The sequence below is a fragment of the Coturnix japonica genome, chromosome 14 (assembly GCF_054131305.1).
Source record: "Coturnix japonica strain WE chromosome 14, WE-NBRP24, whole genome shotgun sequence".
Classification (NCBI taxonomy): domain Eukaryota; kingdom Metazoa; phylum Chordata; class Aves; order Galliformes; family Phasianidae; genus Coturnix; species Coturnix japonica.
The window spans coordinates 14,286,703-14,297,737 of record NC_140676.1 but is presented as its reverse complement, the minus strand read 5'-3'; the positions used below and the strand labels follow the sequence as shown (position 1 = coordinate 14,297,737).

Here is an 11,035-nt window from a genome sequence, read left to right as displayed (position 1 = left end):
TATTACTGTTCTGAGAGGTTTAGGGAATTCTGCTTCATGTCAGGACACTCCAAGTATCCAGGCTTATATAGTGACGCTTGTTGGTTCACTATAAGATAGTTCTTCGCCTTCATAAGAGGCATTTTCAAGGCTAAAGTGGATGAATACTGACAGCTTCTGTTTTGTGTCCTCAAAAGCTGAAGGAGAAGACAAAGCTGAAAACAGTATTTAACTCTGTGCTGCTGACCTTCTACCCAACTGTGCCACATCCATATTCACAGAACCATAACCTCCCTGACTTGCATTGAGAAATAAGGACGTATTGTTAATGACCCAGATTCATCCCATTGAGTTTCTTTGCAATGGCATTTGACCCCCAAACTGTTCTTTTAAGCAGTATCTCTTTACTTTAGAAGAAAAAATAAAAAATAAAAAAATCATCCAGAGCTTGGTCATGGAGAAACAGTCTGAGTATTTTGGTTGTTTTCTTTGGTTGTAGGAACTAACAATGCAGGGTGATCAGGACAAGAGACAGATTTTGAGAGACTTTTAGTATTTTGGACAGAAGAAACTGCGGCACTTAGGTGTATATACAGCCCTTACTGCAAAGGCTGATGAGTGATCAAGAGTGCTAGATGTCTCATGGTTTTTGTATTTTCTAGTGCTCTGGGTGGTTGTATGATCTGATGGCTCTGTCAGGAACTTGTGGTCTGACAAAGCTTTAAGTTGTTTTAGAAATACACTTTGTTTTATAATTCATGCCTGTGACCAGCTTTCCAAAGGCTTGTTTTCCAATGCACAACTCTGACATAGCAATTGCAGGTAGAAAGAGCTGACCAGTTGGATAGAATTTGAGTGCTACAGGCAGAACAGGGCTTGTTTTCTAAGGGTGTACCTTCATCTGAACATGCAGGAGGTGCCCCTGGTGATTCCTGCTCGATGACTTCAAAACAGCCTGGTCTTAATGGGGACATCTCAGAATAATCCCAAGCTCAAAAATGAAAGACAGCATATCTTTGTATATCCTTTGAAGGAGAAGGAAAAACAAAAACCAAAGCATCAGGGGGAGATCTCAAAAGCCAGGCTCTGGAAGCAGAGCTTGATAAGCAAGTGGATTTGAAAGGCATGGCTCAAGACATCTTAGGCAGTAATGGGATTTATAATATGCAGCTCCCTAGAAACAGTAATAGAGCTTGTAATAGAGCTTGTAGCCGTATACAGACAGTGGGGTTTATTGTTAATTGTCCCTCACTGGGTTCACTCAATGGGTGAAGAAGATAATAAGGTAATTTCTGGAGTATTCAACACTTGCTTGATTGCAGTTGGAGATGTCCCCTCTCTGGATTTGCAGACTGTAGCTGTGTGGGCACAGCAGGACTTTCAGTTCTCTACTGCCTGTCTCTGGACTTGCAGTCTGTCCTGTGGGAGCATAACCAGCCATATGGTCTGGTGTAGCTTATTCCTGTCTGTACTGCCTAGGGCTGCTGGCATCCATGAGTGAATGCCTCCACCATCGCCAGGGCAGCAACCGGGAAAAATGTGGCTGTGTAGATGTCTGCCATGGCAGCAGGGCCAGCAAGCCTCATCTGATGGAAATAGATTACTCTGACAAAATGTGCTTTCTCTGATGTGACTTATGGTCTAACTCCCCCCCCCCCCCCCCCCCCCCCCCCCCAACCACCAACAGCTTTAATACCAGCATAACTGAACTTACAAGGGAGTTTGCTGGTATAGAAACACTACAGGAAATTAATGGATCCTTCACCCTGTTATATCAAATCCAGCCAACGTTTCTACAGTAGAGGCATGGCCTAATACTGTCAGGTTTAATGTCATTAGTGAAATTCCATCACAGGAATTCATCCACCCACTCTTTTAGTGATGATTTCAGAAGAAAATCTGGTGTTAGTAGCTCTGATGGTTACCTCACATCTCACAGCGCCTGGTAGCTTTACTTAGCAGTCCTGGAGAATTGAATGCTAGAGCATCTCAAATGTCTGTTTTGTCATTTGAAAAGGAGGGAGAAAGAACATTTGAGATCTTACTGATGGATATAAAAAACCCAAACAGGTAATGTGTTTCTAGCCAAAGCACAGAAAAGACAGTCTCTCATGTTTTTCTTGTTTCATCTTGAAGTATTTAGGACTGTGATTTTGTTAATGTTCAGACTGCTTAGTCCACAGCCTGAAAGTTATCCTGGCAGTTGTAAAATTGGATTATGAGCTGCTCTTCTTTCCACCGAACACTCAAAAACCAGATAAACTTCAGCAAAAGAAAAGAGGAACTTAGAACCCAGTATTCTGAGTTTAAACCTTCCTTGGGCACTTCTGTTGGTATGTGCTCTAGAAGTGACTAAAAACAACAGAATATTTCTGGTTTATGGTCTGAAAACACTTGGCTAATATTTAAGGAAGAACAGAAAAAAAACTTAGTTGTGCAGTTGTCAGTCACCCATTACTCTGCAGCACTATGGTGCCTGTGTACATACTCTATCTGACCTGCCCTGTCTGCTGGCTGATGGTGACCAAGAGAGCTGTAGAAACTGAAAGAAAGGTAGAATATTTGCAAACTTGACGGTGATATCCTGGCCCCATTTAATTTACTTGAGGGTTTCAATTGAATTTAATGGAATTAATTTTTTTCTCTGAAATCCCCAGTTAATGTATGAAGTGCTCACAAACATGGCTCAGGTGAACTCTGCTGTGGGGAGCAGACTGAATGACTGATGGGGTGCGAAAACTCAGAGCATAAAGAAAGCAGCAAGGCACAAGCTCTTCCCTCCCTACAGAACTGTTCATTGCACAGGTTGTGTCTCTGGAGCACACAATAGCTGCCTCATTGCAGAGAATATACTCGCACCAGTCTTGTGGGTCACAGATGATTGAAAATGCCTTACTTGGAAAATGTGCCTTTGGATATCAGGGGAAGCACCTTGATGGTGTTCAGCCTGTATGCATCCACTTCTGAGAGTAGATCGGTTTCTCAGCCTCCAGATAGATCTGGCCCTTCTACATCTGTGAAGGGTGAGGAAGCTGCAGCTCAGTGAATAAATTGGTGTTTGTTAGTGTCTCATTAGAGTGTTCTCTATTAGAATCTGTTAGAATGTTCTCCTTGCCACCCATGTAATGTAGATTTGGAACCCATTTATATGTAATAGGGATCAGTCTCCTCTTGATTATCTTCCCTATTCTCCGGAGAACTTCCTTAGCCTAGAAATGAAAAGATCTAATTATGAAACTATCTTTAGCCAGGGCTTAAGTACATCAAGCGCAAACCAAGAGGAAATACAAATTGTTTGCATGTTCTTGGGCTCTGTCAGCAGGTCCACGCCAGCCTAACCCCATCCTTCTGAGTGGTCTTTTCTCGTGTGAATAACCTCATATTGCAGAAAGCTAAGGAGAGCACAGAGCCCCGAGTGGTGTGGGCCGTGGCTGTGGCTGGAGGGCTGTGGCTGTGCAGCCCCGTGAGCACATGTGCTCCAGTCCTACTGCTGTGTGAAGGCCCACAGTGCTGATTGCTCTTTTCAGCTTCCCAGCGCTCTGCATCTCATCGTGAAGCTGTAGAGTTGCATCTGGCAGTTTCTATCAGATCTGCAAAGACTACGACAGGGGAGAAACACAGAAAGATGTGGGAAAGAATGGGATGCAGCTCTTGCTCTGCTTAGTAGAAAATGCAGATCTGTGCTTTGAAAGACTGTGGACTGTGTTTGTTAGAAGAGATGGTTGCCCTCTGCATGTGGCTGGACATGGAAGTTGCTTCCCTTGCTCCCATCCCGGTGTCCAGGCTGCAAGGCATGCAAGGGTGTTTCCATCTGGCCTAATATTGACCTGACATTTCCAACACATATTTTTGGCCAGGGTTGTGAAGAGTGTGCAGCAATGTTCTGACATTTCTGAACAGAGGTTTTGGTGCCTTTGTGGCTATTTCAGCTGTGTTTGTGTTTGTTCCATGTTCAGTTGGAGCTCTGTTGGCACTGCCAATAGTAGGAATAAAATGGCCATTGTAATTATTGGCCTGGGCTGTTAGAACGAAGAGCTGGTGTGTGGGCCTGCTTGTGGGAACAGCCCTCGGAACAAGAGTTCCCAAATGCTCCAATGGGCACCAATCTGCCCCCAGTGTTGGAGCTGAGGCCGCTCGTGACATGAGGCTGGGGCAGCAGGGCACGGCTTGGGGTGCAGGCACAGCCCAGCTGGACGGCCCAAGCACTGGGGCAGTGCATCCCTTCCAGTGCTTTGATTTCATCGTTGCGAAAAGTATTTACAGATAAGCCTGGTGCGTGCGGGTGGTTAGTGCCGTGCAGGTTGAGCGAGTGGAAAAGCAGAGTTTTCCTGTGGCGTGAGATTATTCTTGGCCGTAATGCCTCTCCGAGGAGCTGCGCTAATGAATGCAAAACACTCGAGTTACTACTTAATAAATGCTGAGGCCCTCCTAAATAGCACGGAATGAAGGGCCTTTATGCGACAGCGGCCGTAGAAGGGACACGAGCTGCTCTTGGGAGCGGCCGGGGCGGGTGCCGCTGGGCTCGGCTGCCGTGAGGCCGCCGATGGCAGGAGGGGGAGCCGCGCCGGGACGGTACCGCCCGGGGACCACGTCGCTGTGCGCGCTGCTCCGCCGCATCCCGCAGCCCTCACCCCTCTCGCTGCATCGGCCGGGGCGCTGCTTCGGGGTCTCCCCTGGCAGCCCGGCACACCGAACGCGGGGGGCAGCCGGGGGCCTTTCCCCCGCTTCCCACGGAGGGGCTGCGGGCGGCCTGTTCTGCTTTTTCTCTCACCCTTCTAAATAAAAATGTTATCATCCGAACCGCGGCGGGGTTCGGCAGGATAAATGTGGAACCCGCGGGTCGTGTTGTACGAGATTGTATTTCTTGCAAACAGGGGTGCCGGTGCAGCCCGCGTCCTAGAGCAAACGGACCCAGAAGGAGAGAGGAAGATAAAATGAATTTAAATTCCAAAGGAGTTTCAGCGCTGGTTTCCTAGTCCCCGAGTCAGCAATGTGTTTGTGAAAATTCAGCCTTTTTGTCTCTTAGAAAAAAAGGGCTAAATCTACATCGGTGGCCCAGTCTAGGTTTGCTATTCTTTGCATTTTCTATTCAAGTGAATGAGAGTGAATGAAGTGGCCTGGGACCCTTTATTTGATCTACTCAATTGCATAAAGTGACAGAATTCTAATATATTTGTTTAATGCTCTTCAATGGGGCTTTCACTTTCTAGCTTGCAAATGAAGCCCCGATCTGCAAAGTTTTGTCCTTTTTTTCTTTCCACCGTTTTTTTTTTCTTGGCACGGAGACCATATTTCATAACTCGGGCCACGGTTTGAAGTGATTTCGAGAGGAGTTTTAGACTCGAAAAGTGGGAAATAAAGAAACAGATGTGAAGTTATTGTAAATTCTTATAGTGGGCTCTGGGGCTATTGTAAGCCCACTGCAGGCGGTCCAAAGCCTCTCTTTTTCATGCTGTAATTGAAACATATTAATTAGATAATTTGTTGTTAGTTTAAAAGAAACAAATAAAGCCCCTCTGAGGCTTCAGAGCCTCGGTTTCTTTTTGTTAATAAAAACAAAACCAAAAACAAAAACCCACAGAGTGACATTTATATTAAGATCCGCAGATCAGTCGGCGCTGCTGCCGCCGAAGCGCCGCGGTCGGTGCCGCTTCCCAAGGAGCGCGGCGGGGCCGGGGAGCACCGGGACCCCGCACCGGGACCCCGCACCTGGCCCGGCCCCGCCCCGAGGGGCAGCGAAGGGGCCAGCGAGAGCTGCTGCCTGCTGGCTCGCTTTAGTAGAGCACACGGTGCTGCGGGCGATGTCCCGTCACACGGCGGGGGGGGGAGGGAAAAAGGGGGAAAAAAAGAACCGTCCGGCGAGAAAGGGTTCACGTACCGTGCACTGACTCACAGCGAATGCCGGAGCCGCCGAGAGCGGCCGGCGCTGACGTTTAGTTGGTGCACCCGGGCAGCTCTCTGACACAGGAGAGCATTCTGCCTGGAGTGAGAGCTGTTTGCAGCAAGAACGCTTGGCTGCTAGCGTCTCACCGGCAAATAAACCAAAAAGAACTAGATAACCCTCTGTCTCCCCGCGACCCTACCAAGGTCTCCGAGCGCGCTGCTGAGCTCGGTCGGAGCTGATTATTCTCACCCCCTTCGCCCCTTCCCTCCCCGCCGTTGTCTCTCACTGCCGTGCTTCAGATCTGTGTTTATTGACATTGGACTTGAGCCATTAGGGAGATTTACCAAGTCAAAGCAGTAAATTCGAGCGACGCACCGAGCGGCGTGTTTGTTTGCGACCTGCCTCCGGGCAGCGCCGGGCAGCGAGGCCGGGGCTACGGGGCTCTGCCCGCACAGCGTGTGGGTTAAAAAGGACCCTGAAAGTGCATCCTCGTCTGCTGAGCTCGGCTCGGATTTCGCCTTTGAGGATCTCTGAGGATTTGCTCTGAGTGCTCGGTCATAAAATGAGAGAGGAAAAAAAGGGAGAGTCCTCGTCGTTTAAAAATGTGGGTCAGCGCTTGTTTAGGAAAAGTTTGTCGAGTTCTGTGTCCATTGATCTGGTGATAAGTTTTGAATGCTTTCTTTAGCTGATCGTGTTGATATAATCGTGGGCTGCACTTGATGAATGAGTTCAGTTGTCCCCCATCTGACAAGCTTTAGCGGCTTCATGCATTTTAATCAGCTCAATGATTCATGTATTTTCCACCTTTTTCTGTGTGGGGGATCCGTTCTCTTAGAAAAAAAGAAAAAAAAAAAAAAAAAAAAAAAAAAAAGAAGAAGAAGAAGAAGAAGAAGAAAAAAAAGAAAGAAAGAAAATAAGAAGAAATAGAGAAAAAGTCGCAGCAGGATTAAATGCCCTTTGCGTTAGTCTTAAAAGTTCGGTAGTGCCGTGTGGTAGGTACTGGGGACCGTCCCTTATGCTGCTTCTGGTGCAGAAATTCAGGGCACAACCACGGGCAGAGGTTCACCTCGGTAAGATCCGGGACGGGGAGTCAAAGAATCCCGGCGGCTCATTAGAATACAATGTCGTTTGCTTTCTAATAAGCGTTTAAGTACTCCGTTGTATGTACCTGCGTTCTTGGCGAGACACAGCTCTTCCCCGAGACACCTATAGCCTGATTTCGCTATATCACTTACGTCATGTTCAACAGTTGCAGAATCCTTGCTAAATCCCCATAGGGACTGGGCAGCCCCGCCGGTAGGTGCTCACCGCAACCGCTGAACCCCCGGTCTGGGGTCTGGGGGCTGCGGGGCGGCGGTGTGGGGGGTTGCGAGCTTTGGGCTTTGCCTCTCGCACAGCGTGCTTAGCGGGGATGGAAAGTAGTTACAGAGCTTTAGGAAATTAACAAGTGAAAGGCTTCCGTATTCTACTTTTACTCGGAACAGATGTGGCTGTCCCTTTTGTAGGAAACACTGCAACTGCCACAAGTCGGTATTCTGACTTAAAGACTAATTAATCCTGTAGGAGTTTTAATACTCTTTTATGTTCGCTGTCTTGTGGAAGCTCACATATCTCTGCTTACTAGAGAAAAAAATAACTGCGGGTATGAGGATGGCACATACACACAGACACGGCCATCAGTGCGGCGCGTGTGTGCCCTGCGTGTCAGCCTGTGTGTGTGGGTCGGTGTGCAGACAGAACACACATACACCACACGTACTGTGTGTTATCTCTTCACTAAGATAAGCCACCGATAAGGACGATTTTCCCCAACACGTCCTGGTGTGTTGGTAACCGCATTTGCGGTGATCTCCCGAGAAAGTGCGGGTGAGCGTCCCGAGATGGGAACGTCAGCCCTTGTTCGTCTGTAAACTCTTCAAAAAGACAAATAAGCTGTGTCTGCATTTACATATTTTAATGAGAAAATATTATTTGGACGACTAGGTTCATAATTTAACGTAGACACTTTTTTTTTTTTAACCTTTGTCTTAAAACACACATGCTGGGAATGAGAACACCGATATTTCCAACGCCATGCTCGTTCTGTACAGGAAGAAAAGAGTTAAAAAGAGAATTCTTTACAGTATCAATAGACACTAATGCTGTTCGTAGAGGTTTGCTTTTTCTTTTTCCTTAACTTAAGCAGTTCACGACAGAACAACAGTTCGGTTTCCAGCAAACTACCTAAAACTAGAAAATATTTCAAACAAAAGTGCGTTTCACACATTTATGACCATTCCTATTCACAACCATGGACAGCTTCCCGTCTGCCTGCGCCGTGCCGTACCCGGGTACCGTTCCGCTGGCGCGGAGCCTGCGCAGAGCTGTGCGCTTGGTGGAGGGTTTTGGTTGTTTGTTTGTGAGCCGTGAAACAGCTACAAAATTGGAAAAAATAAAATAAAAATAAAGAAAGCCCGAACCTCCATCTGAATCAGAAGTTATCAGACAAACCAACTTCGATTTCTCTTCCACCGGAAAACTACGGTCAACATCCACTTTACAACAGGTACTGCGAGGGGGACCTCGTGTGATGTACGGTACAGATACGAGCCCGCTATTTACAGGGAAACACGCGCTTTGTAAACAGTGCGGCCGCGGGGGCGGAGCGGCTGCCGCCCCCCAGCACCGGGCCCTGCTCCCGACCGCCCCGCTCTCTGCTCCCGGGCCGCCCGCTGCCGCCTCCCTCCCCCACGGCGCTCCGGCTCTTCTCGGGCGGCCCCGCCGCGGCCCCGCACCCCGCCCGGCGCAGCTCCGACCCCGCTGCCTGAGCCGCGTACACGCACCCAGCACCGCACGAAGGGAACGAGCGCGTTCCGGGCTTCCAGAGTCGGAGCGTTTGCCCCTCGGAGACCGGCCACGTCGCTGCTCTCGTGCGGTGAGGCTGCGGCCGTTTTGTACCGTTTATGGTTTTAAAGGTCGGTCCTGGGTAACACCCTGCCCTTCCCCAGACAAAGAAAAGGAAAGAGGCGAGGCTCGTCCGCTGCCCGGCACGCCGAGTGTATCCGGAGCGCTTCGAGGCACGGCGGCCATGCACATGCCGGGGCGCGGCGGGTGGGAGGGCGGGGGGCTCCGCTCCGCTTTACCTCCGAGGAGCGGATAAACAAAGTTAAGGAGCGGCAAGGGCGAGACGGGGAGCGCGGCGGGGCGGCTCACGCCGTGTGCTCGGCCGACCGCGCGGAGCCGGGCGGGGGGTGCGGCGAGACGGAGCGCGGGGACCGCGGGGTCAGTGCACCGCCACCGAGTGCAGAGCGGGCGCCGGGCTCGTCAAAGTCTCGCTGGGGGTGGCCGGGCTGCTCTGGCTGGTGGCCGTCTGCGAGGACGTGGGGCTGAGAGAGGGCGGCGAGTTCGAGAGGATGGTGGGGATGGGCGCGGGCAGCGCGGGGAGGGCCGGCACGGCGGCGGGGGTCGGCTTGATGGGCACGGGGATGGCCGGCAAAGTTTGCCCGCCGTGGCACAGCGGTTTGATGGGCACGCCGTAGGCGCCGTACTCGCCGCCGGCCATGGAGATGGGGGTGGCCGTGTCGATCACGCCGGAGCCGTACACGTGGGGCCAGCCCGTGCCGATGGAGCTGCCCACCGTGGTGAGCTGGTTGGGGAGCGGGTAGGCGGCCGGCATGGGCTGCATGGTGGAGAAGGCGAGTCCGCCGGGCATCTTGTATTCTCGGGCGATTATGTTCTCGATGGCGAAGGGGTGCTTGAAGCTGGACGGCTGCGACACGCCGAGATTGTATGTGGACATCTGGGGCAGGTGCGTGCCCGTGGCCGCCAGCGCGCTGAGGCGCAGCTTCGCCTGCTGCTGCAGGTACTGCGCCGCGTCGGCCGGCTTGCTGGGCGCCAGGTGCTCCGACTTGAGCACCTTGAAGCGCTTGCGGCGCCGCAGGAAGCTGCCGTTCTCAAACATGTCCCCGCAGCTGGGATGCAGCGCCCAGAAGCTGCCCTTGCCCGGCTGGTCGGGCCGGCGCGGGATCTTGATGAAGCAGTCGTTGAAGGAGAGGTTGTGCCGCAGAGAGTTCTGCCAGCGCTGCGTGTTCTCCCGGTAGTAAGGGAAGCGGTCCATGATGAACTTGTAGATCTCGCTCAGGGGCAGCATCTTCTCGGGAGAGCTCTGGATCGCCATGGCGGTCAGGGAGATGTAGGAGTAGGGGGGCTTCTGGTCGCTGTAAGTGTTTCTGCCCGGGCGAGGCATCTTCGCTTGGGGACCCGCGGAGATCTGCGGAAGGGCAGCGACAGGGATGGGGGGAGGTGGGGGGGGTGCGGAGGGGTGAGTCCGAGAGGCTGTGGGGAGCGGGCACGGGGCGCGGGGACCGTGGCCCTCGGGGCGGTGCGGGCGGGGGGATCAGCCCAAGAGCCGCGCGGCGCCGGCGGGGGCGGGCGGAGACCAGCGCAGCGCCCTACTCCCCGCTCCGGCCTTTCCGCTCCGGCCCCGCGCCCGCCCGGCTTCTGCGGCGGCCGCTGTGCGTTCCAGCCTCTGCCAGGGGACGGGATTCCCTCCCGCTCGCTCGCGTCCCCTCCTCTCCCCGCGTGTCCCGTCCCTCCGCCCCGGCAGCCCCGCGCGTGCCCACCTTAAAGTTGCTGGAAGTTGACAGTCCGCATCCGGGACGCGGCCGGGAGTCCGGGCTGCTCCCCAGCGCGGTGCCGCGGCTCCTCTCTCGCCCCCTGCCCGGCCGCTCCGCTCCGCTGTTAGTCCCGGCTCGCTCCGGAGAATCCCTTTGCGTAGCCCTCCCTTCTCCTTCGCGGGCTGAATCAGCTCCTTTGACGCTGGCGGCAGCTGGGTTGCGGCAGCGGCTCGCCCGCTTCTCTGCAGAGGCGGTGAGCTAAGTAGTTGCCTCCATGTCCTTCCTCCAAGCATCTGATAGTTTTATGTGGTGACATGAGCAGAAAAGACCCCTGTAGAGGCGCTTCATTAATGTGCCACTTCTTCGCTATCATATGACAATCGCCTTGGGAGGAGGGGGAGGGCGGCGGGAGGAGGGGGCTGGAGAGAAAGGCATAATCTGGTTTCATTTACACCTATTTACATGGACACCTTGGGCCAATGGGAATCATTTCCATTTGAAGACGAGGCGAGGGGTTGAAAAGGCTCCGCCAGCGGAATTGCGGTGTGATGGTCCCCAGTAGCGGGGCGGGGGGGGA

At 52.3% G+C, this 11,035-nt stretch overlaps 1 protein-coding gene across 1 annotated transcript; it reads right to left on the bottom strand.

Moving 5' to 3' along the window:
• Positions 1 to 7,802: 7,802 nt before the first annotated feature.
• Positions 7,803 to 10,823, bottom strand: FOXB1 (forkhead box B1). The gene is made up of 2 exons (XM_015872350.3): positions 10,465 to 10,823; positions 7,803 to 10,112 (listed from the first exon to the last, which is right to left on the bottom strand). Exon 2 carries the CDS (start codon positions 10,086 to 10,088, stop codon positions 9,126 to 9,128), a length of 963 nt encoding a protein of 320 aa, XP_015727836.2. The 5' UTR covers positions 10,089 to 10,112; positions 10,465 to 10,823; the 3' UTR covers positions 7,803 to 9,125.
• Between the last annotated feature and the right edge of the window lie 212 nt (positions 10,824 to 11,035).